The sequence below is a fragment of the Epinephelus moara genome, chromosome 5 (genome assembly GCF_006386435.1).
Source record: "Epinephelus moara isolate mb chromosome 5, YSFRI_EMoa_1.0, whole genome shotgun sequence".
In the NCBI taxonomy this organism is placed as follows: domain Eukaryota; kingdom Metazoa; phylum Chordata; class Actinopteri; order Perciformes; family Serranidae; genus Epinephelus; species Epinephelus moara.
Window position 1 is genome coordinate 25,424,193 of NC_065510.1, and position 25,724 is coordinate 25,449,916.

The 25,724-nt window shown below is 41.2% G+C and overlaps 2 protein-coding genes across 4 annotated transcripts; one reads left to right on the forward strand and one right to left on the reverse strand.

The window, feature by feature from the left end:
• Window positions 1-6,889, forward strand: LOC126390741 (guanine nucleotide-binding protein G(I)/G(S)/G(O) subunit gamma-13-like). 2 transcript variants are annotated; one of them, XM_050045177.1, is made up of 3 exons: window positions 1-268; window positions 6,111-6,215; window positions 6,377-6,889. In XM_050045177.1, exons 2-3 carry the CDS (start codon window positions 6,118-6,120, stop codon window positions 6,480-6,482), a joined length of 204 nt encoding a protein of 67 aa, XP_049901134.1. In that variant the 5' UTR covers window positions 1-268; window positions 6,111-6,117; the 3' UTR covers window positions 6,483-6,889. The 2 variants fall into 2 exon arrangements, with proteins under 2 accessions (XP_049901134.1, XP_049901133.1); XM_050045176.1 differs by having other exon boundaries at window positions 12-268; window positions 6,108-6,215.
• chtf18 (CTF18, chromosome transmission fidelity factor 18 homolog (S. cerevisiae)) lies at window positions 6,820-25,287 on the reverse strand. 2 transcript variants are annotated; one of them, XM_050045174.1, is made up of 22 exons: window positions 25,060-25,287; window positions 22,934-23,023; window positions 22,689-22,839; window positions 21,702-21,891; window positions 21,484-21,576; window positions 20,960-21,012; window positions 19,823-19,964; window positions 19,500-19,724; window positions 19,317-19,414; window positions 19,096-19,219; window positions 18,864-19,000; window positions 18,514-18,607; window positions 18,301-18,399; window positions 18,072-18,202; window positions 17,312-17,426; window positions 16,990-17,214; window positions 16,648-16,797; window positions 16,294-16,424; window positions 12,484-12,628; window positions 11,916-12,011; window positions 10,237-10,306; window positions 6,820-7,077 (listed from the first exon to the last, which is right to left on the reverse strand). In XM_050045174.1, exons 1-22 carry the CDS (start codon window positions 25,145-25,147, stop codon window positions 6,956-6,958), a joined length of 2,769 nt encoding a protein of 922 aa, XP_049901131.1. In that variant the 5' UTR covers window positions 25,148-25,287; the 3' UTR covers window positions 6,820-6,955. The 2 variants fall into 2 exon arrangements, with proteins under 2 accessions (XP_049901131.1, XP_049901130.1); XM_050045173.1 differs by having other exon boundaries at window positions 11,916-12,014.
• Window positions 25,288-25,724: the final 437 nt, after the last annotated feature.

Here is a 25,724-nt window from a genome sequence, read left to right on the forward strand (position 1 = left end):
CCAGCATCCAGTCGCTACCAGAGAGGAGCGCAGGGGAGTGCCCTGCACCGCGGACAGCCGACACACACGCATATACACACACACAGCCGCCTCCTCCTCCTCCTCCTCCTCTTCTTCTTCCTCCCCCTCCTGCACTGAAGCCGGACTCTTCTGCCGGGGAAACTCCACCGACTCTCAGCTATTATTGTCGCCGTCACAGCCCGTCTGCATCCTCCATCAGCCGGCTGCTCTTTAACTCGACCCGCGGTCCTCTCCGGTAGGCCTGACGGTAAGACCCGTTGTTTGTGTGTGTGTGTGTGTGGGGAGGGGGGGTGTATGCGTTTCATTAAATCACGATACATTCGCGTTTGAGCTGATGTTTCGATGTTTTAGCCTCACAGTCACCATCTATTCTCTCTTTATCCTCCTACACGGTGACGTTTGTGCCAAAGGCGACTTATTTTACATGTAAATGTGGATCAGCAGCAGCCCGCTGACCGAGTGATGGAGGCTGATGTCACTGTGACACATTTGGAGGATATTATAATTAAATGATGAAGGCCTTTTCACAGAACAGCTGGCTGCTGGGGAGACACAGCAGGGTGGATGCTGGTGGAGGAAGCAGGCGCGGGGCAGCCGACTTACTTAGATCCATTAAAAGATGAAGAGGATGAGGGAGGAGGAGGAGGAAGGAGAGGTGGAGGGGGGAGACAGTTTCCAGTAGAGAGGACTAAACTGATTCCTGGTCGGCTTGAACTCTCATCTGGGCCCTCTCTTCCTCTCTCTTCCTGCTGTATTGTGGCCTGTGGCAGGGTGGGGCATAATTTACTATAAGTACAAATAAAGACAGCAAACACAGGCGCTGTACTTTGTTTTTACATCCGTGCCTCTTTAAAAACAACCTCAGAGTAATCCAACCAGGTCCATTTCCTCAAGTACTGTATGTAAATTGACTTTCAGTATTTAAATGTGGTGTAACTTGATAGTTTTACTCCCATACTCCATTTGTGTAACAGCTACACCAAAGAAAAACAAGGTGCATTTCCTCTACAGCCACACTTTGGAGGTATCTGTACGGTAGTGTCTCGATTTGGTGCAACATTTATGTGATGATATACAGTAAGTACACAATCAGCTCTCAGTCTATCAGCTCAAACCAATGCCGTCTGCTATAAATCCTTCATGAAGGTTATAACGTTCACTTATTGCTGGAACTGTTGTAGACACATCAATATAACCTTCATGAAGGATTTAATGCAGCACTGTTTTAGCTTGAGTTTTTGATTTAACACAAGCTCAAGAGACTTTCACATTTTGTTCTACGACATAAAATACATCAGTGCCCCACTTCTGAATTTTGAAGCTTCTGCGTGTTTTTAAAAAGGCTAACAAATGGCTAAATGAGACTACAGAACGTCATCACACCAAACACAGCTTTACAGCCTCGTTGCGGTGGCGCTGTTGAAGTTATGCAACTTTACAGTAGTTAATTTATAGCCTAACAATAGCGTATTACTTCTGTTGATTGCATTTACACCTTAAAAATCATAAAAGTGTTAATTTGTGAAGATTATCTTGCCGAACATGCCGTGTAAGGATCCTTTTCTGCAAGAATCCAAAATCCAGTGGAAAACTGTATTGGCTTTTGTCGAGGAAACCAGGGTGATGCTAACTTCCGGGTCGCCCATCACTGCAGCACTCTATTTTAAAAGACAGGTCAATTACTTTGGGAGGAATAGGGGGTTACAGTCTTGTATTTTGAATCACAGATGATGCCTTTGAAAGCAAGGGGATTCTGCAGAATAACACCAAAATTAAAACTTGAATTTAAACTGAAGGATGGGGGCAGAAACAGTGACACACCTTATAGTCTGTACAAGAAGTTCTCAATTTGTTTCCCTACCAAGGTTCCCTTTCAAGATAGAGAATATACCAGGGAACCCTTTATGTATGTCCCCAGAAATGACTTAACATAGCCGGTATTTTGTATGTTTTCCTGTGTAACATAGTTAATTTGTTTAAATTGAAACTGACGTTGATCGTGCCGCCATCTTGACTAGGACTCCATCGAAGAAGACACCTTGTATCTCAATGGGAGTATTAGTCTGCATTAGTTTTAGCTACGTGGGTCTAATAAACTGCCAAATGAGCGTATAGTGTGTGTGTTTATACAACAACCTCCTGAGACCCTGTGTCCTCATAACTTGACCTTACACTTCATTCTATTTAACTTTGACTTGTTGTCCTCGTTCATGGACACTTTTGTGTCCCTTCTAGTGGCCCTGGCAGAGCGCAGAGAAGACGATCCAACTTGACTATCTAGAGGAAGTAAAAGTCATAACAAGGTGTCCGTCGGTGAACATGGGGAAGGATCATTTGCACAATAAACAAATCCATGTAAAACAAGATGGTAGCCATCCAGTCTGCAGCCGATCCTGATACAAAAGTGGACAAGGTCCAAAACCTGATCACAGTTCATGGTTAAAACCTGTTTATTTATGATTAATAATGTCTGTAGTTTGATATGGAACATTAATGTGACTAGTTTTAGTGACAATAACCTACACTAAGATGCTGTTAATGAGGAAGTACTCATCTGAGGACATTGGGACTTAATTATCGTTGACAGTGTTTAGGTTTTTATACTTATCGGGTCCTACTGATCCCAAATAGGTAGGAGAAATTAAAAATGAATACCAAACAAAAGTTAGGGTCTCAGGAGGTTATTCAGCATTATACACAGTTTATAGCCAACATAGACAGACTTGTCATAATTATTATGTACTGAAATAGGGTAATTTTTACAAAGAAAACTAACAAAAGTATAAGGAAACTAGGGATGCACCGAATATTCGGTAACCGAACATATTCGGCCGAATATTGCAAAAAAAAAAAAAACACATTCGGTATTCGATGGAATAAGTGAAAAGCAAGGCCGAATAATAGCGGCGTGTTTTGATAACGCAATCAAACGCCGTGCCTTGACGGGTGGAATAAAATGTCGGTAGTGTGGTGATCCGCCCGTCACCGGACTCGCATTTGCGACTAAAAATAGTTTTGAGCGAGCAAAATAGGCTTAAATCATTCAGCACGCTGTGCGAGCAGCCTACAGATTTCAACCACCAGCAGAAACAAAAGGCGAATCCCACCGATTGTGGGTTGAACGGGGGTCACAGACACAGACAGTAATGTATTCCTGTCAAATACGGCAGCCATTGGCTTAACATTACCGGCGACAGAGAAGTCAGTTCCAATAATATCCTCTTCTTGGCGTCATGACTGCCCAAAAGTACCTGAACAGCTGAGCCAGCCGCACACAGGTATGTGGTGTGTCAGAGGAGAAACGAGCCGTTCACGGCCCACAAACCTCACCGCACTTTAGGGACTGTTCTTTACTTGTCAGGGGAGGAGGGTGGCTGGTTGATTCTTATTTTATTTATTTATTTTATTTTGATCCCCCCTATGTTAATCACTTATTGATGCTGTTTTTTAAGTATGAATAAGTCAATAAGTAATTTATTCCATTGAAATATCATTGATGTATTATAGAAAAGTGATTTATCTTTTTATAAATGACAAAAGGCACATCTGCCTCATTTTCGCTGTGGTATCGTGATACTACTCAGAACCATGATATTTTCATTGGTATCATACAGTGGGTCCCAATTTTGGTACCGTGACAACACTAATCTGGAGGGGGTTCATCTGCAAAAACTAATGAAAAACTAAACAATGATATTCGGTATTCGGTACTCGGCCAAGCGTTTAATAATATTCGGCTTCGGCCACACATTTTCATTTCGGTGCATCCCTAAAGGAAACGGTGATGTAAGTACCAAAGAGACCAACTACAGCCTGTATAAGATGTTAACACTCTGGTTCTTCACTATCAGTGCTTTTACTTTTGATTCTTAAGGATGTTTTCCTGCTTAAAACGTCTATACTTTTACTTGAGTGAAATTTTAAATGATTTAAAATGATAGCCCATTTTTTCTTTGGACAACTCCCATTAAAAGATCAAAAACAACAGTTAATTGATCCCATTAACAAGCATTATGTGTGTATCCAAAGCTGATATATCATATTTCTCTGTGCACATAGAGCTGAGCCACACTGTTGCGCTGGTTGACATGTTCTTTCATCACAGTGAACACAGACACTGCAGTTTATTTTGAGTTGATCCCACATACACCGACCTGCTGCACCAAACATGTATTAATCCTCTGGTTAAAATAGTCCAAAATATATTGACTATTTTTTACTGTTTGAGTAATGTCTGCTTAAAGCTACAGCTGTGCAATTACTGAGCTATTTTAAAAAATGAAACTATATTTGTGACCTGATTTCATGTCTTCAGGAGTAACCGACGAGCCTGGGTGCTTCGGACAGGGTGGAGAAGCTGGAAAGTCTTGTTGGTTTTGGTCTTTTTATAGGATTCGTTGGCAATAAGTAAAGTTTTATCCTTTAAGTTATACTTTGTGGTATTTCTATTTTAACTTAAGGCAAAGGTTCGACAACTTCTTCCATCCTATTCGCAAAAAAGCCAGCAGCAGAAAGAAATAAGAGAACGTCCTTCAGTGGTACAAGTACTGATACTTCACTGAAGTGGTTAAGATTTTTCTGAAAACTACTCAAAGCAAGTCACATATGGACTCAATCAGTGGGTCAACGTGGCATTTTGACAGCAACTATTTAATATTTGTCCCATTGACCTCTTCCCTCTGGTGTTCAGTGAAGCTCTCTGACCATCTGGTCTTTATAAGATATGGTCATAAACCTATCAAACAGAAAAGAAGGGGTTCCCACCAAGGGGTCACAAGATTTATCTGAAGGGTCAGTTAACAAGAGGAAAACAGAAAATATTCCTGCTTTACAAAGTCACAGAAATCACCATTTCAGACCAACCTTCCTCTGATCTTAAATGTTGTGCTTAATCTCATCAACCTGCTTGGTAAATGTTATGTAAACAAGCCGAAATATGCCCAGTTATTCCCCAGTATAAAAGTTGGTTTTTCATTTGTATCAAGCATCAAATAAGTTGCCTTACTTGACATTGCACGTCATTCTACACCACTACTGTGCATCGCAGTGTTGATGCTGAAATGATATATTGTGCAGCCCTAAGTTGACGCATATTAGAGCTACGTTACATCAACAGCTAACTTGCAGAACATAAAATCGCCATGTTACATTACAGAAAATGTTATCCCTGGAAGATTACTGTAACAATAAATGTCATTACAAACAAAATCTCATAAGTTGTCCAGGCCTGGAAAATGAGATTGTGAAATTCCATGACTGTTTCAGGTTTTCCATGGCCGTGGGAACCCTGAAACAGGCGTGAAAATTGTAACAGTAGTGACATTTGGCACAACAGCGTCAGCCTCGAGTGTGACAGTGCTTTATAAAGAATGGCAATAACAATAAATTACCTTCCCTGTTTTATGGTGGTTGATCTCACCCTCTGCTTGGATGGTAAGAAGCTCCCAAACCTCATTGATTATTTGTTTTTTTGGGGTTTTTTTTGCAATTTGCGGACATTTTCAGCCACTTTTCCTCTTGTTTGAGTTAGCTGCTAACTGCTATCAGCTACTTTTTAAATCCCCCGGTGTTGAGTCACATGCTTAACACATCATCAAAACATCACACCCATTCTGCCGGCTGTCCCTTTTACACAGACGTCATTCTGGCGCTGTTACTACCTCTAATGCTGGCTCAAAGGCGAGACAACTCTCTTCCGCTATCTAGGACTGTACTTTTTATACAGGGCGGCCAGGCGGCATAACCGTATGAAAGTCCCACCTTGAAGAGGCTGTGTAAAAGGAGCTGCTGAAATAGAGACATCCTGATCGTACCATAAATCCAAAACGGCACTTTATCCTGCTCTATTCTCATCTTCCAAAAGTAAAAATTAATCAGATATCTGTTAGTGACAGCAAAGTTTTTCATTTACACATTAGAACACATTGATACAAAACTTAACTGCAGAAATAAAATGTCTTTTATTCCTAAATTTTTATGCGACATCTGTGTGTCTGAACTTTTAATCTGCTCAAGCTTCAATCTTTTGTGTGTTTTTCTTGTGTTTGTGTGTGTGTGTCTGTGTGTGTGTGTGTCTGTGTGAACAGCAGTAGCATCATGGAGGAGTTAGACGTTCCACAGATGAGGAGAGAAGTGGAAAGCCTTCAGTATCAGCTGGCAATCAACAGAGAGAAATCTTCCATCACCGTTACTGAGTGAGTGTGTACTACACACATACACGTACTACACACATACACACACAACAAATACACACAAGCTCTCTTAAGTATTGAGTATCAGATTCGTGCTGACGATGTGTGTGTGTGTGTGTGTGTGTGTGTGTGTGTGTGTGTGTGTGTGTGTGTGTGTTTTGTAGGCTGGTGAAGTGGATCGAGGGTTGTGTTTGTGAAGATCCATTTCTGAACCCTGAGCTGATGCGAGCCAACCCCTGGGTGGAGAAGGGCAAGTGTGTGATCCTCTAGTGGTCACACACACACAAACACACACACACACACACACGCACATGGAGACACACAATCACGGATGCATATAAACTAAAGAATCATGCACTCCCACGTCACGTTGCACTATCTCACCCATACTCTTTCTCTCTCTCTCTTTCTCACACACACACACACACACACACACACACACACACACACACACACACACACGCGCACACACACACAATATTGCTATTATCATGTTTATTTATTGGGAGACTCCTGAATGCTTTTAATTTATGTGAAGACTACTGTGTGTGTGTGAGTGTGCAGCACTGAGTAGCTTTCTAGAGGTTTGTTTTGATGGACTGCTGAGAAATGTTCAACAACACGTTTTTATTGGCTCTTTACACTGTCAATCAAAATAAAGACTGTTTTGAATTTAACAGCCGGTTTGGATTTATTCAGATGCTCACATATAACATACAGACAGGTGTGTGTGTGTGTGTGTGTTACAGTAGTTCTCTGATGTACACATTTCGTCTGACAGCGTTGGACATGCCCTCGTTGAAGCGGAACCACACATCACTGTTGCCCACCGCCGTTCCCATCGAGAGAACTGGACACTTCTCACCTACAGAGAGGGAAAGAGCGTCTTTTAGGCATTTTTAATCGTTAGAATCAGGAACACGTTTATTGCCAAGTAGGTTTTCACAAACAGGGAGTTTCCTTTGATATTCTGGTGCATAACAAGTACTACAAAAGTCAAGAATCATAAAGATAAAGTGAAAATTTTACAGTAAAAATATGACGTTTATTAGAGTACAGAGCTAATCAAAAGAGGAGGGGGGACCCGCTGGTTCTTACAGCTCCTCTCAAGTGACCTAATGACTAGTGCTCAAAAGATTAGTCCGTTAATCTAATGTAAATAAAGGTATTACAATGCAGGGCTGTCTTACTGTTTGCAAACACACTAGCCAGCAAATGTGAAAGTGAAAGCCAGCCCCAGATTTGTCTGCTTATATTTGTGGGGTTTCTTGTGTTTTGGTTTTTTTTGGCACGTCTGCAGTTTTCGTAGCTTCCTCTTGGATGCTGCTGTTTACAGTCTGGCACCTGGCTATGACAGTACTCACCCATAAACGTCCCGAAAACAGAAAATAATAAAATACAAGTCGAGGGCAGTCTCTGCACAAAACTACACGGCTACACACTTGTAGTGGGTCATATGTTACTATTGAGAGGAATTACTTCTATATGAGTCTACACATTGTTTTTTATGGAAATTCAGCATAGACTTAAACTTAAATCTGACATGAAAGTGATTGAAAAAAGTTAAGTAATTGTTTTATGTAGAGCTGAGCCGCAACTGCATTGTTTTTATAAAGTGATTAATCTGGAAATGTTCTCAATGCATTGATTGGTCTATAATTTTCCAGAGCCCAATGACGTGGTTTCAAATTGTTTGTGTTGTCTGAACCCCAAAAGATATAGTTTATTTTCATATACCTCTTTTACACTAAAATTGTTGTTTTTCTAAACACAAAGCCTGCTAAAAAGAGGCAACAGACTCCTGTTTCATTGCCAGTAAAGCAGAGCTGTGTACAAGACTCTGAAGTAGACGAGTGTACCTTTGTGCTCTGTTTTGTTTTTACTGGTGTTTCATATTTGATGTCACAGAAAGGCTGGTAAACAGGTTAGTAAACAGTGGGAAGCAGCAGTGAGCGTGGAGGCCAATGAAAGTGTTACTGTGGTTAATTTTATTTTTAATATATATTGCTTATTCAGTCTCTCTTTCAAACTTGGTGCAGACTAATTTGGAATGATGTTTGAGCGCAGCTTGGACAGAGATGGATGGTATTTTGTGTCAGATTGTCACTGCATTTCACCGGTTAAGTTGCTAAAATTAGCGTGTCCACCCGAGTGTTGTATTTCCATTACTGCCGATGGCTGAATGCTGATTGTAACCTTTTTCATTAAGTACAAAAGCCAGATGTTAGCAAGTGTGAGTGGGTTTTTTGTGCAGTGGGGAAGAAGCTATAGATGAGTACAAAAACCAGCTAATATTTACACTGTAGAATCTGGAACCAGCACATTTCTGTCATTTTAGCTTGAAGCACCATTTAAACCATTAATTGATTACTGTGATTAACTAATCGATTGAGCTGTAGTTTAATCATCTAAAGTGAAAACATAAATTACTTCCCTGATGTGAGGATTTACAGCTCTCTCATGTGATTAGAAAGCCTGAATAGCTTCTGTTTTTTTTTAACTGTTGGTCAGAAAAAATAAACAAATGGAAGACATCACCCTTGGCTTTGGGAACTCATGATGAAAAAGGAACCTTGTGTTTTTATAAAATGCATAGTTAATTGAATGATCAGTCATGAAAACAATCTGGAGCTCTACTTATAACATACCATTTATATGACAATGTCCATGTATGCAGAGACCCAGTGTGCTGTACTGTACTGATTGGACTTAAACTCCAATCAGTGTGTAATATAAAGTGATGTACGATCATCTCCATCAACCACAGTCTCACTCAAGGGCTTTCGATGTGTTCCATAAAAGACTGTTGTGTGAATATTCCAGATAAATGTGTGTCTCACAGGGCTCTCACACGCTCATTCAGGTTTATTTTGATTAATGAAACATGTCAAAATCATCAGGAGAGCTGTTCCTGTTTCAGTCATCACAGCCCTGTCGTTGTTCCTGCTTTGACCTACAAACCACAGCTCTGCATTTCTGCTCCGATTACACTGTTCACTGATCAGTTTGGGGAATGCAGAGCTTTCAGGAAGGTTAGTGATTTTAATGCGTCCACTTTTTTGCAACCACTGAGCACTCAATCTGGGCCGATCTTACCAACTGAATAAAAAGGTAAAGATATTTGCGCCAAGCATGTTTTGAGTTGCTATAGTTAATATCTACCTGCACACCTGTGAGCCAGCAAAAAAAAAAAAAAAACAACTTAAGAGATTTAAAATAATAAAAGCCTTTCACAAAACCTGATTTTCCTCCACATTGAAAGGAACAACCTGGCTGTTGTTTATGCAGTCTATGAGAAACACTGCATATAAACAAAACAAATAACAGGTTGTCTACTACTTGATGTCATGAAACGTCACAAACAAATGCTTCCTCCAAAGTTGAATGCACTTCAAAACTACAAGCAAAAGGGGAAACACTATTTTTTATGTACTCATTTCTGGTGGCCATGTTGGAGGAGAAAGAATAAGCCCTATTGTTTATGCAAATGTGCTATTTTTGGTGAGAAGCTGCGATACATTTAAACACAGCTGTCACGTTTGTTTCCAGTGACACAAAGCCACTCCCAGGCCAAAACATAGTGACTACCCTCCAAATTTTAAGCAGGTTTCTGGAGCAAAAATGATTCTTTAACTGCAGCAAGCTAAGAAATTTAGGCATTGTTATACATTTTATTTACACACAGAAAATATAAAGACCGTTTTTTCTTTTAGTTGGTGTCTGAATATAAGACGCAGGCTGTAGATCCGGCTGTGTCGAGCCTTTTATGTTGCTAATAGAAATATGATATTGCCAACATTATGGAGGGAAAATGCAGGTGCTGTTGACAGTCCAGATCCGCTGCCTGCAGTGTCCCACAGGAGCTCTAAATTAGAAGCGTTACGTAACACACATCAGTTATCACCTCCGGTGTATTTGGACCTGATGTGCCTTCAGGCGTTTTTCCCTGAACAGCCTGTGCTCTCAGAGGGTTTGGATAAATGAAGCCACACAAGCGTCACGTAGCACAGAGTCTCTACAGTACCTGTCTCTGAGGTGGGCTGCGGTCTCTGAGGTTTGGGGGCGACGGCTCGACCAAAGAAATCCACCTCCGGCTGCAGAGCAGAGGGACAGAACAGAGAGACGAGGAAGTTAATCTGAAAGTTTCTGAAACACTGTCCTCAATAAAGAGGTCAATAACAATGAACACACACACACACACACACACACACACACACACACACCTCTCATTAACCTGATTTCCCAGTTTCACCATTAGGGACTGTAACCCACTGGCTCCTCATTATCCTCATTTCTGCCCTCTAGAGGTTCACAGTCTCCAACACTGAACTGTTTTAACGCTGCAGCTCACCCACAGAGACTCTGACGGTCAGTGCAAACAGATGCTGGCTCCACCTACAGGTATCAACTAACACATACACCTGTGGGAGGCTCAATACTGTCAGAAAGAGAGTGCTACCTCCCCAATCAAGAAATAACCAGAGAACTACCACAAAAAGCAGAATCTTTAACAATTAACCAATCAGGACTGATGGTCAGCTCATGAAGACTCATCCTGTGGTAACTTAAAAAAAAAGCAGGAGGACTTACAGCTGACGTTGGTAACTTTTATATAAATAACTTTTTGTCACATTTGCTGAAACTGTCACTGTATTCACAAAGTAGCACATCAGATAGTCTACAGAAAATAATGTTCCTCTGCCTCCTCCTCGTAGTGCTTCTAATGTCATTTTCTTGGATCAAACAAGAGTGAATGAAAGCAACCAATCAGAGCTGAGGAGTCTGTGACACAGCTGTCAATCACTGCTCAAGAACTGCAGTCAAACTGACAAACAAGGCAGCGCTGATCAAATATGAATCAAGATTCTGTTACTGCATTGCCTATTTCTTGTCTTAAAGGTTTTCAGAAACATATTTTAGTGTACTGTACTGCTGTAAAATGAGAAAGTTGGTGCAGCCGGTGGGTGGTGCGGTGCTTTGTTTTGGCTTGACTATTGTTGACATTGCGGCTGAGTCAAAAACGTTCTCATTTTACAGCTAAACAGTACACTAAAATATGTTTCTGAAAGCATTTGAGATAAGAAACAAGCAGCTTTCAGTGACAAATCTCACCACTGTTCTGTCCGTCGATATTCTTATGTCATCTGTCAGAGCCGTCAATAATGAAATGATCTTTGCTTGAGCACAACCGCTTACTAATACTGAACAGTTTTAATGTAGTGATTTAATTTTTTTTACTTATTTCTCACAGTTCGATGTTCGAAAACATAAAATGTAACTCATGTGAATGTTTACTTGTTTTAAATGTAGCGAAACATTAAATATGGAACATGAAAAATGGGACAAGCCAAAGGTGCCATGACACATACTTTGGAAAACACTGTTATAGTGTATACATGTCTTTCATACTACACTACACCACTGGCCACAGGACACAGGACGGTGTGTACTTGTATTAATCGAATTGTGGAGACAAAACTGTTTTGACAGTCACATTATGGAAACTCCCTTCCCCATGTGTGGATAAAAATGTCTCCCTGCAAAGTAAACCTTTAAATTTAATTAAGATTTAGTTTTTGTTTAGAGTCTGGTGATGCCTCATTGTGTGCATCTTCAGGATGTCAATGTAATTACAAACACCATGACACAAACAAGTGTATATGTGTGTGTGTGTGTGTGTGTGTGTGTGTTAGTGTGTCTCACCCTGGCCTCCACTGTGGTCTGTTTGACGATGTTCTCCAGCCTCTGCTGATGGTTCCTGGTTGGTTTAGGACCAGCGCTCTTTTTTTCTTCCACTACCTGCTGCACAGCAAATTATAAAGACATTAGATTATTAAAGGGACAGTTCACAGCAAAATCAAAAATACATAAGTTTGCTCTAATTTGTAGTGATATTTATGCGTCCAGATTGTTTTAGTGTGAGTTGCCGAGTGTTGGAGATATCAGCCGTAGAGCTGTCTGCCTTCTCTCTAGTATAATGAAACCTGATGGCACTCAGCTTGTGGTGCTTAAAGAGCCAAAAAATACATTTGAAAAACTCATCAGCAATGTCTCTTTCCAGAAATCATGACCCGGTTACTCAAGATAAAAGTCGATACCTCCAACACTCGGCAACTCACCTCTAAACAATCAAGACTGATAAACAGCACAAACAGGTGAGAGGAAAAATATATATTTTTGATTTGGGGGTGAACTGTCCCTTTAACACACACACACAGTGATCTGATTGTCTCCAGGCGGCTCTGTGTATAATAAACCCCGTGTGTCTCACCGCTGCAGGGTTTCGTTGCAGCATCAGTTGCTCGGCTCTCCTCATCTTCTCTTGCTCCATCTCTCTGCTGATGGTTTGTTTGGCCTGATACGTCAGCTGACGGCGTGGAGGAAGGCCCGGAAACCTCACCACCTCCTCAACACGCCTGCAAACACACACACACTGATACTAAGTAAATGGCTCTACACAAACAACAAGAGTTTAAACACAAACACACTTTTAACAGCGTGTCACTGACACAGAGGTGAACCTTGTTAAATGACAAACAAAATAACATTAAGCTTCCTCTGTTGGTGCTATGGTTTATGTTTTCCAGAATAAAGCCCTGAATCTGTCATTCTCTAAAACCTTAATCCTCTTACAGTTGATCTCCATCTCTCTCCAACACACACACACACTCACGCACACGCACACACACACACACGCACACGCACACACACACACGCACACACACACAGCGTGCCAGTAAACTCTCTCACTCAATGCCTGCTGGACCTAAATATAACATAAATAAGATAATACCAGTCTATGTGACTCTGAGCTGTTTATTGGAAGTTATCACTATAAAATATCAGCAGTGTTATAATCGCAGCTCGGCAAACTCTAATGAAAGAGCTGCTTGGATGGTTCAACTCCGCCTTTAGCATGATGGATTACTCACTGTGCAGCTGATATTAAGTAGTTTAACCTCTGGCACACACATTTACAGTGTCTGCACAGACAACCATAGCACCTACGATATACGAATTACAAGTTACATACAGTCTAAAAACTTTAGTGAATTAATTACATTTATATTACGTCCCCCTCCATTCAAAAATGTTTTTCTTATTTTTCTGTCCCCTAAAATTTCTGACTATACTGACTTGTATCTGTGCAGTTTGTCGCTTGAGGTGTTTTCAAGTTTCTCTATTGAGGGAGGTGATGTCTGTGCACTTCCCTGAAATCTGAGATTCAAATGCACGCTGGGCAACCTAGATTAGGTTTGTCACAAATACAAAAGCCAATCGCTGTCTAATAAGGGAAACCCATGTCAACGGAAGAACAGACTTCAACACAATACTGGCAAAGAAACCTGTAACCTCCAACTTAGATGGTAGTGAGTGTAGTTTTTGGATGTAAACCGGACCAATGTCAACACTGGAACATCTTAGCTGATATTGCCAGTTACAAGCTTACAAGGCCGTCCCATTAAAGTCAAATATTCAAATAATCAGTCAGAGACCCCTTCGTCAACTAAGATTCTTCAAGCTGAGCTGTCATTTAAGTCTAAAGGCCCATTTATGCTCCCTTTACGTACGAAAATGTATACATCCGTTTCAAACGATGTTACCGTCACTGCCCACATACTTCCATGCGCCCTTTACGTTAGCATGGATGTTAACCAATATTTCCACCAGGGGGCAGCCCAGAGTCAAAACTTTATGACAACAACAAACTCAAAAACAAACATGGCCACTGTGGAGGAGATATTGATAATGTACCTCTTGCATAAAAGTACTAGTACTAGTACTGCCGATGAGAGAAATTGACGACAAGCGTCATTTCCAGTACTTTAGGATATCTGCCGGGGCATTCGATGACTTGCTTCGCTGGGTGGCCCCCTACATCCAGCATGACAAGTCGCACAGCGCGCCTGTGAGTGAGGCAGAGCGACAAGCTGTCACCCTGCGCTTTCTCGCTACAGGAATCAGCCATTGTTATTTCTTCGTGTCTCACTAGAGCTACGTATCGGGTAGTGACAGCAACACTGCCCCCACGGTTTCTGGTAGTACTGCTCCGTTTGGCCCGTATCCGTAAACTTTATGGAAACGTGCAGAAATACGGATGAAATGAATGTGGAGCACGGACAGAAGGCTCCGTCCATATCCGGATCCGTATTTAACGTTGAGCGTAAATGGGCCTTAAGGACGTTTCAGTTTCCAGATTTAGCGGCAGAGTGAGCAATCCTCACTTTCACGCTGCTCTTGGCAGGCAGCTGCTGATGAAGACCCAGGATGAGTCTCAGTGAGACAGAGGAAGCTCCCCGGAGGAGGAGAGGCATTGCTCGGTCAGGCTCCGAGATCACGTTATCTTCTGACTTCTGCTTTAAAGTGGTGAATTTACAGCTCACAGCAACTTAAAACGATACAGTCTGTGGCTTTTGTTTGATATCTGGTGTCTGCAAAAAATGTTGTTGGACATTTCCGATCCATCATTAGCGTAGTTGACAAGCATCAGCTCAGTGGGCTAACTAGGCTTCCTTACTAAATTACGTGAATGTCACTGTCACACTGAAATACCCACTGACCCCTGTCCAAACTCTCCAACTCTATACAGTAAGACAGAGGAACAAAAAGTTGAATATTTGTATAGAACAGCCAAATCTGACTGCCATAATGCTGAGTCAGGTAAAGTCCTAAGCTACCAAACAGCATAAACAACTAAAACATGCTAAGTACACCTAGCATTATGATACGCCTGCTAGTAAGCCACTTTGGTCCACAACAGACTCCTTGACTGACTCTCGGTCTGACTGAGGCTCAAACATGCATGCCTGAATCTCTACACCAGAGACTGCCACAGTATTGATGAAGAGCAGAGGCCAGATCCAAAATTTCTCAATGAGGGAGAATTAGTAGATCTGCTTTGAGCCCCTGTTCAGTTTTTTTTATACCATTATGAGGGAAAACTATGTTAACAAAATATTAGTACATACTTTAAAATGTGTCTGGAGGAGGAGTTATACCTCTTTTGTCTAGTGTTACGTACATTTTTAACTATTTTCACATTCATTCTCGGATATCAGCGTAGGACAAACATTATTGCAAATAAACAAGTGACTACATTCCCTTACTGTCAGAGCACTGAAAATATACCACAACAGACCTGAGACAGAAGCTCCACATTAAAGCATTAATGGCTATAAATGTCTTTTGGCTCCAAAAACAGACTGACTTGTAATGAATGAGGTGATTCTCTTCATCTTTCCTGCTCTCCGCATGTCTCTCCCCACTCACAGCCTCCGAAACCTGGCAACATTAATACTTCTGCCACAGTCTAACCAATCAGCAATGGTCTCCAAAAAAAGAATCATCCAACCAAATAACCCTATTGGGGCGGTGGGGGCATATCCGCTGTCTGTGATGTTTACAATGTTTATATCCACAACTGTGTTCCACGTCTTTATCCATGAGGTGTCAGAGAGTGGTGTTGTGGTGAGCTAGAGAGGGCAGGTACAGGAAAGTGTAGACCAGCAGAAGCAGTAGTAGAGCCAACACGAGAGGCAGGCACCAGTCATTGGTGACCAGCACTCTGTCACAGCGAGCCTGCAGAAAGGAGCCCCCCTGGTCGACTGGCTCCTCCTCGACCTGGGTCGGCATGGCTGACAGGCACGGCGAGTTATCCAATTGGACCAATACCACAGTCCCTGCTGTCCTCAGTGGCCACAAAAAAAATTAAGCTTGAAGATTTTTTCCAAGTTAAAGCGTAAGTTTGAACCAAAATGAGGTCCGTTCTGCTTGATATCTCAGATCGTCTCCTAATTTCACTGACAACGCCGACCTCTTTATGCAACCTTTCATCTGTTTGTCCATCCACCTGTACCCCACTGGTAAAGCTTTGCAGCTTGCTACTCTGCTCCCACACCACTACCATCAAACAGACACACACACCAGGTGTTAAGGGGATTACTCTCTAAGCCTCCCTGCAGTGAACCACAGTGTGGACAAGAGCAGTGACCTTCAACACCCCAGAAACACACATCTGCGCTGCATGTGTTCGCATGCAATATATTCTTCAGTGCAGATGTGTGTGCGTGTGTGTACTCACGGCTCCAGCAGGTATGTGTACTGCCCCTCGGGCGTGCGGTCCTGCCTGTATGAGAGGTTGTAAGCCAGCATGGTGTCGATCAGCTCACGCATCTGCTCCTTCTCTCTGGTGCTGAACAGCTGCGGATTCACCTGAAAGAAACACACAGGATTTCAGATTAGACACAGTCACTGGGAGCTTTACTGACACTTTATGAAATGCATTAAATGTTTTCTTATGAACCCCCACCCATATGTTTTTCAGCTACATTGCCTTGCTGTGTTTGATGGACCCCCATCCACACATAGCACCTGGCTGAGATCACAGTTCCTGCATTTATATACTGTTACATATACTGTCAATGCTTTTACATACGGGGCGTAGTTTGGGACAGATGATGTCAAGGAGCAGCGTGAGAGCATCAAGGGCCAGGCTGAGCTGGCTGATCCTCGTTCTGATGCATGCTGGGATGTCGGCCAACATGGTGGACAAAGCATTTCTGTTGCTGAGTAGCCGGGAGGAAGCCTGGAGGAGACAAAATAATCAATTATTATCTAGACCTCCTAAAACATCTGATGTATGAGTTTATCATTCTTTATTTAGTTCCTATTTCACTTGTCTCCATTCAATATAACTCACTGTTACTTAGTTTTTCTACATGCATCACTCTTGTTTTCATCATGTTGCTCCAAAAAAGTGTAAGTGGTTGATTATTACCTCGTGCTGACTGTTTGGATAGTTGATGCGGGGCACGTTTGTGTGTGCAAACAGGAAGTGGAATGTGATGGACAGGAAGGGCAGGTATCGCATCAGGGAGAAGTTCTGCCCGTGCAGGATCACTTGGTTCAACCTGTCAGAGAACGACAGCCAGTCCAGAGCCTCACACACACTGTGCAGGTTGGGGTCCCTTACACGCATGGACAGATAATTATCATACAGACCCTGAGGGAAAGAGACAGATGTCAGACCTAAGGCATCATAATGCAGTGTTTTATAAACCATGAATACATGGCTCAGAGCTGGCTGATGAGTTCATTACCTGAGAAACCTTCTCATACTCTCCACCAGATGAAGCCAAGTGCAGAATGCGCTGAAACCTCTGAGCTCCGCCTCCTGAGCCTGGCACCTCCTCAAACCCCTCACTAATACGTTTCCTGAAAAACACATTTGAACAGTTAAGGCACATTTACTATCCCTGTTGGTACTACTCTGTTTCATCCGTATCCACAAGTTTTCAGGAACCTTAATGACAGAAGGCTCCGCCTGTCTCTGTATCTAAGTGTCTGTCCAGACTCATATGTAGCCATGACAGTTAACAATGCTTCAAATATGCAGCAAAGAAGTGCATACATTCTTGAGTTACAGTCAAAAACATGTTTTATGAGGTCATAGTGACCTTTCACGTTTGACCTTTGACCAACATATTCTATGCAGTTTATTGTTGAGTCCAGGTGGATGTCTGTGCCAATTCAGTGGAAATTCCCTCACGGCCTTCTTGAGATATTCACAAGCATTAGATGGGCGTAAGGTCACAATGAACTTTGGCCACCAAAAGTCTAATCAGCTCATCGTTCAGTTGAAGTGAACATGTGTGCCAATTTAAGGAAATCCCCTCAAGGCCTTTTTGAGATATTGTGTGTGAACGAGACGGACGGATATACGTATGGAGGCATAAAAATACTAGGAATGATAAGAGCTATGAAACATGTATTTATTTACATCCGAACTTGTTCTCAGCATCCAGCAGCAAATGTAGCAAAACATTTTAAAATTCATGAATAACTCAGCTTTATGAATACCGTTTTGTACGTGGTAACTGGAAGATTTCCTGCCACAGATGGAACAAGCCTTTGTTCTGGTCCTTCTGCCCCACAGAGACGCTCTGTATGGTCTTTGAGTTCACACGCTTGTGGCCGCGACCGTGGAGGAACTGTGCAGACAAGAACACATATTTTGGTATAATTATACTGTATACTACTAAACTGCTCATGAAACAGACAACTTCGCCTTCACAGTAGTGACACCCACCTGTAGTGTGTTGATGCAAGACCTGATGTCGTTATCAGTCTTCTCACACAGCGACATCAGAGTGCCTGTGTCTGTCTTCAGCCCCTGCTGGAGTGAAATCTGCAAACAAAAAGTCAGCTCAATGTAAAACTGGATTGTTGGTGTGTTCGCAAATGCATCTGCACTTCTTGTACTTATATGTGTGTGTGTGTGTGTGTGTGTGTGTGAGCTGACCTCTGCCAGTCTCTGTGTGAGGCGGGAGGGCTGAGTCTGAGGGAAAGTCAGGAGGAAGGCCTGCTGTCTGAGAGGTCTGAGGGCTGGAACATAACTAAAAGAAAAGGAATAAGATGACAGACACAAAGAAAACTCAATACTAACACTATGAGTATTCAGAACAGTCTGAGGTTTTGCTCACACGGATTACTTTTACATGCGCGTATCTCATTATTTGAAACTTTGGCCAAGGTTAATATGAATATCCAAAATTATATTGCCTTGTATGAGACACAAAATATAGAACAGCATAATAGGTACACTTTAACAAAAATCTACTATCCCACTCTGAACACGACTGTCTCTCTTACAGGTCGTTACAGATGCAGATGACTGGTCGGAGAAGGATGGACTCCTTCTTCTTTTTCTTCTTCGCAGTCTCTGTAACCGCCTCCCCACCGTGTCCATCTTTCCTGTTCAGAACTGCTAACAGGATGTTGATTGCAGCCTGTCGAACACCACAGATGAAGACATGAATCATTTATAACGAAGATTATTTTGCTTGTTTTTGATTTTTACTGGTTGTACTTGACCAGAACATACCGCAGGTGCTCCATCGATCTCGTCAATAATGAGGCAGTTCGGCCTCTCGTTGGCTCCTAAAACTGACTTCATCTGCGTTGCCGTGTCGATGCGTTTCTGGAACACCTCTGCACTGCGATCGTCACTGTAAAAACATCAACAGTTGGGTGAGAGGATTATTATAAACCTAATTTTTCTAGTTTATTCCTAATAATGGGTAATAATATATTGGTTTGTCTGACCTGGCGTTGATTTCCACCACGTTGTACCCAGCATGCTTTGCTATGACATGAGCCAGGGTGGTCTTCCCCAAACCTGGAGGACCTGACAACAATGCCACCTGGAGAGAGAACAAAATATCTTGTAGAACAACTGAAGGTTGTTAAACTGAAACTGTGCTGACATGAGTATTTTGGTGTGTTTACCTTAAATTTGGGTCGTTTGTACTGGTCCAGTTCGGCCTCCAGTAGCTCCTCAGTCACCTCGATCTTGCTCTTGAAGCGATTTGGATTCTGATTGGCTTGATTGGGTTTGAATGAGTTCTGTATGGGAGCCTGTCTGTCAGACCGAGCAGGGCGGGACTTCCTCTCTCTTCCGAACACAACGGTGTCCCAGAGTTTCAACCACTTGAGCAGACAGCGGTTTGTAAACTACAAAGAAGCAGACACATCAGTGTAGAATACTCGGACTTATCTGTGTTTAAGGGGTCTCATTCACTTTGAGTATCTAAACACTAAACATGACTTACATCATCACTGAGAAGCTCTGTGTAGTGTCGGGGAGAGAATCTGTCCACCCAGAGTCGAGAGCTTCGGCCCTCTTTGTCTTCAGGATCATTGTTCTCTTCATCTTCTATGTTTTCAGGCTCGACAAGCACATCGTTCACAGTGCTGGAATGTGACATAGATTTACCAAGAAAATGTAAAAACTAGAAGAATATACTGTATATAGTCACATCTGATTCGTCAAGTGTGCCCAATTTTGACTGATAGCTGAATCCCGTTTTTTCTCCCACTGATCCATATTCTCATTTGCAACATTAATTTCCATTTTTTCCAAACCAAACAAAAGAGCCAAAAATACCCGATTAAACAATTTGTCTTCTCAACTTCATATAAGAATTTATTTTATAATAGGACATGGTCCATGCAGCACTGTAGCGTGCATGTGTAGGTGCAGCAGCGGTGCTGTCCACAGTACTGAAAGGGAGCAGAGGAGATCGATAGACAGACAGAAGTTCACTTAGTTCAGTCCCTGCTTGCTTTCTGTGGTTGTAAACAAAAATTTTGACTTTCTCTTAGAGAAAGATGCAAGCTGCAAACAGCTGTTTATACACACCTCTTCTCCACTGATTTTGACAGAGAATCTACATTCAAATTTACATTCTTATGTGAGTGCTCTGATTAATTCATTTACACCAAAACAGGCTCTGATTTACTGGGAGAAACCCATCAATTAAAATGTAAAATCAGACATTTCGCACCCCCATACAGCCCAAATGGACCGATCCTTTGTTCTACAACCACATTTTCTTGCAACTGCAATGATTTGACTGTGAGATTGGCAGTTGAATCAGGTTCCTTAGATAGAATTGTTGAACAGTCGACTACTCAGGGTCACCCCCCCCCCTTTTTTAAGATTACATTTTTTTGGCTTTTTGCCTTTAGTATAGGGCAGCTGTAGACTGACAGGAAAGTGAGGAGAAAGAGGGGGAATGACACGCAGCAAAGTGCGGCAAGTTGTAATTAAACCCACATGCTGCAAAGGACACGGCATGTATGGGACGCACACTCTCCCAGGTGAGCTAGAGGTCGCCCCATTCAGGGTCATCCCTTGGAAAAACCATTTACTACATGTAATCATATTCTTGATGGTTGGGAGTTACCTGGCGAGCAGATCTGTAAGACGCTGAGATTCTTCCACAACCTGCTGGTGGCGCTGCAGGATTTCAAACAAAAAGTAGAATTTTAACTTGTCTGCATCTCAACATTGTTGTGCAATCAATTAACTAAATACATTTTAAAATATAAGATGTCTGAAACACATCCTACAGACACATCAACAAATAAATGTAATTACTGTTTGTATACACAGAATGAGTCATTAATATTTTTATTTCAGTGCTGAAATTACTAGATTTTATCATCTTTTTTTTCCCAAATTAATGAATATTTTAATAATGATTTCAAGTTATAGGCTTCTATCAACTTAAATAAAACAATGTATTTTGGCTGCAGACACTCTGGTCTTTGTTTGAATGTAATGGTACTATTGTTTGTGTTTAATCATAATCAAGTGTTCGAATTTAGCAGAGTGTTGCACACTAGATTATTTAGAATTAACAGCATGTTTCATGTGCAGCGAGCTAATTAACAGATTATACAGAAAAGCAGCAGCCTTGTCACTCACCCTCTCTGCCTCTTGTTCTCTCAACACATTTATCGGCACTGCCAGCAGCCCTAGCGATCCCTGGGAGTTTGGTACCAGTCTGGTGTCCTCTACCTGAAGACACACAGGTAAATGCAAGAAAAAAACAACAACATAAATATAACAACAGGGACAGGACACCTCATGTATGTACGCTGACAGTGAATCAGGGTTTAGGATGAGATGTTAAGGAGTTAAACCTTTGTCCCTGTGTCTTCTGCTTGTTTGAGGTAGACCCGTGAGCCTGATGAGTCTGTCACACTGATGTACTCCCCCTCTAAAGGAGGCCGACGCAGTACATGCAGTGACGCTGGCACTGCTGAGGGAGGTCGCTGGGGCGTCTCTGGGATTGTAGCAAAGCCGCTGATATCCAGCACAGCTGGTGTCGACCTAAAACACGCAATCAGAAGTCTGTTGTGCTGTGGATTTTTTTTGTATAATCTATAAAATATCAATAATGTTTAATGTCCACCACATGTTACTATAGGACAGTGGTATGTCTTTAAATTCCTACTATTTGTCTGAGCAACAATCCAAAATGTCTGATGGTATTACAATTATACTCATATAAAATTTCATTACAAGTTGTAATGAGCAAACGTTTCGTATTTTTACTTGACATCTTCTCTGAATTATTAATCTACAGCCCAAAACTGTCGTCGATTCATTTTCTGTCAGTCAAATGATTAATTGGCTGCATCATTTCAGTATTGAAACAAGGAGTGCCTGGGAACTGCTAGAATGCAAAAGATAGTGATTTAAGAGCTCAAAAAGCAAATAAAAACGACAAACTTAAAAGGAATAAAAGAAAGACTGCCATATGTCACCCCTGTGATGTAAAGCTTTTAAGTGCCTCTTATGTGTTTATATTAAAAAATGCTGGAGGGGTTTTGTATCAAAGATGTACTACGCAGGATTTTCCTAAAAACACTGTAAAGACTCATACAGAAGTAATCCCTCTCAATCATCACTTGTGACCCACTCTCAGTGTGTGGCGGTGTATTTTCCTGCAGAGACTCTGCCCTCTGCCTGTATTTTCTTATTTCCCTCTTATTTTCTGCGTGTACACCCACAGCGCTCAGGTGAGGTCGGGGCTTTATTAAAAGGTAGCCACCAGGTGCCAGGCTGTAAGACATCCAAGAGACACAGCACCGAAAAAAACGCAATCCATCATGCACCTCTCCTACCTGAAGGTGCGAGGGTGTTCATACTGCTCTGGAGAAGACGGTGGTGTGATGTCATCCCTCTGCGACAGGGTTTTGCTCTCTTGAGTCTGCTGTGAGTTGAAAAGTCGCTTGGCCACTCCTGCATCCTGCTTCTGCCGCTTTGCCTTTGGGGCTGCGCAGACCAAGACAGATTCAAGGTATAGCTTAAAACATCAAGGAAACACAACAAGAACAAAACAGCTACTGTACTCTCGGCGTGAACTCACTGGTGGACTGATCATCCAGCAGGTGCTCTACGTCAGAAATGTCATCTCCTGGACCCTGCTTCTGACGTTTCCCCTGTTTGGAAGACTCCTCTGAGCCATTCAAAAAAAGACATACACATAATTCATTCTGAAGTGATCAGCTGGTAACATTTTTGATAATCAAATAATCACTGAGTCATCAAGTAAATATGCAAAAATATTCACTGGGTCCAGCTTCCTGTCTTGTGAGGATTTGCTGCTATTTTGTTTAATAAATTGAATGTTTGGGTTTTGTGTTGCGAGTCAGAAAATAAGTAATTTATTGATTTCACTTTGGGTCCCGGGAAACTGTGATGGGCAGGTTTCTCTACTTTCTGACATTAATTAGATTAAATGATTACTACAAAATAAATAAATAGCCAAGAAATAGAGCTCTCGGTTATGAGGAGTATGTTACATATCAAATAATGCAGTCATCTCATAACAGGCTTGGACTCTATAGTTTACCTAAACAGTCTCAATCCCACTGTCCCAAACAAGGGCGGTGTGCAGCAAAAAAAATGCTCAAACCCACAGAAATCTATTTTCGACTCTATTGAAGAACACAAAGCTTTCAAAGGATATGTCAGACAGAAAATGGATGCAAATAAATTAACATTTGTGATGATGCACAAGACCTGTTGAACACTTCCATCTGATTAAATGATTCAGCCATAACAAACATCAAATACTGGATTAGAATTTTTCTCTTCATGTACACATAATATAGCTTCAAAGAAGAGATATAGTTTTCCAACCTTAGAGCTACTTATGTGGGATATTTAAGTGAACTCTATGTTAAGAGGTTAATCATGTTGCATAATTTCTAGGGATGCACAACACTGGATTATTTGCTAATATCCAATATGCCGATATATAACAACTCTTTTGGCCATTAACTAATATATTGATATATCCACTATTTTCCTCACCTAATTTTAGTTATTATCAAGTCACTTCTGTAGTGGAATTTTACATTTCCTATTTATTTATTTATTATGTTATTTATTCAAATTTATTTATTATTTATATAATGCATGCATACTCTTACTGTGATGGCCCACCTGCAGATGGAGACCTGAGATAGAGTACTTTTCAATGTATGTTATATTCATTCATTGTGCTAAATAAGAAAAAAGCGTGTTGGACAATTCTAATAGTTCATCTTAAAGCTGGTATTGGCTAATACTGCTGACATGCTGATATTATCATGCATCCCTAATCATTTTAAGTGCATGAATAATGATGCACAATAATGTCACCTACCAAAGTGAGTGCCAAATGTGATTTGTTCAAGCATTATTACTAAAAAACTTAAAGTGTGAGGTGGTGGTTCAGTTAAATGGACATCACATACCGCTAACAACTACACAGTATCTGAGATACACCAACAGATCAAACAGAGATAGGTGTGTTTGTATGTGTTTTGGAAGAAGTATTCAGAAGTTTTACTTAAGTAATAAAAGCAATAAAACAGTGTAAAACTACAAGTAAAAGTCCTACATTCAAAACCTCCTTTAAGTCCAAAGTGCTGGCATTTAAATATACTTGAGGTACTGAAAGTAAAGTACTCTTTATCCAGAATTTTAGAATCATATATTATGTTACTGGATTATAATCAGTATCATCAATGTGTACATCCCTTTAATGTTGCTGCTGGTAAAAAAAAAAAAAAATGGAGCTAATTTCAGTTACTTTATATACTGCCGGGTAGTTTAATATATAATAACACACCATAATTTACTAGTTGACTTATAATTTATATTAATAATTTAATCTACAAAGTAAAGTGGTTAATAAGAGTATGGAGTAAAAGCTACAATATTTACCTCTAACCTGCAGTGGAGTAGAAGTAGAATAAAATGGAAATACTCAAGTGTAGTACAAGTACCTCAAAACTGTAGTAATGTACAGATACTATCACTTATTTACACTACGTCACTGGTTAGTACAATAAGTTCATAATGAAGTTATGTTCATAGGACTGTCGTTAGACTTATGGAGTTTAACATAACAGTTAAAACTAAAGTCTAACACACTCTTGTTATCTGTAAACATACACTAAAGATGCTAACAGAGTTTGTTAGCTAACGTTAGCTCCTCCTCACCCTCCATCTCAGCCAGCGCCTCCAGCTCGTCGGCGAACTGGTCCTCGAAGTCGTCCTCTATCCCGAACATCTCGTCATACTCGTCCATGTCTGCTCGGACAGCGACACGAAACAACCAGAGACGCGGTGGTGTGTTTAATATAAAGACAAACAGGCTGCTCTCATTAATATTTCCTTCGCGACTTCAGCAGCCGCTTTGACAGAGCAGCAGATTTCCCGGCAATTTTTTGTTGTGAAGAATTACTTCCGGGTAAAGAGAGTCCTCTGTCTTCTGATTGGTTACTAAAACTTTCTCGAGTCCCATCATGCACCGCGGAGCCTGAGGGACGAAAACTCAGCGTTGTTCTTTTCGTGAGTTTGGCCTGAAGGTGGCGCCAGACTAAAGACCATGATCAAATCTTGATACAAAGGTATGTAATGCTAACTTTACTGCTTAATATTATATATAAATCTCCTTTATTACACTTTTACAAGACACTTATACCATGTTATACTACTTGACTGTATTTATTGTTTATTTAGCCTTGAGCGTACTTCTCTGTAAGGTTCACTGCTGTAATCTCTCTGTTTTATTGGCTCTTAATTTGCATATTTATATACTGTATTTGGATAAATATGACCTAGTTTCCAATTTGACTTTGAAATTGCCTGAATTAAATTATTGC

Bases quoted from the DNA above. Each gene is read 5' to 3' on its own strand.
- LOC126390741 (XM_050045177.1), top strand. From the start codon at position 6,118: ATGGAGGAGTTAGACGTTCCACAGATGAGGAGAGAAGTGGAAAGCCTT. The intron at 6,216-6,376 runs GTGAGTGTGTAC...TGTGTTTTGTAG, and splicing joins TCTTCCATCACCGTTACTGA to GCTGGTGAAGTGGATCGAGG.
- chtf18 (XM_050045173.1), bottom strand. From the start codon at position 25,147: ATGGACGAGTATGACGAGATGTTCGGGATAGAGGACGACTTCGAGGAC. The intron at 22,840-22,933 runs GTGAGTTCACGC...TGGTCTGCGCAG, and splicing joins GCTGGATGATCAGTCCACCA to CCCCAAAGGCAAAGCGGCAG. The intron at 18,400-18,513 runs GTCAGCTCACAC...TTTTGTTTGCAG, and splicing joins TCACACAGAGACTGGCAGAG to ATTTCACTCCAGCAGGGGCT.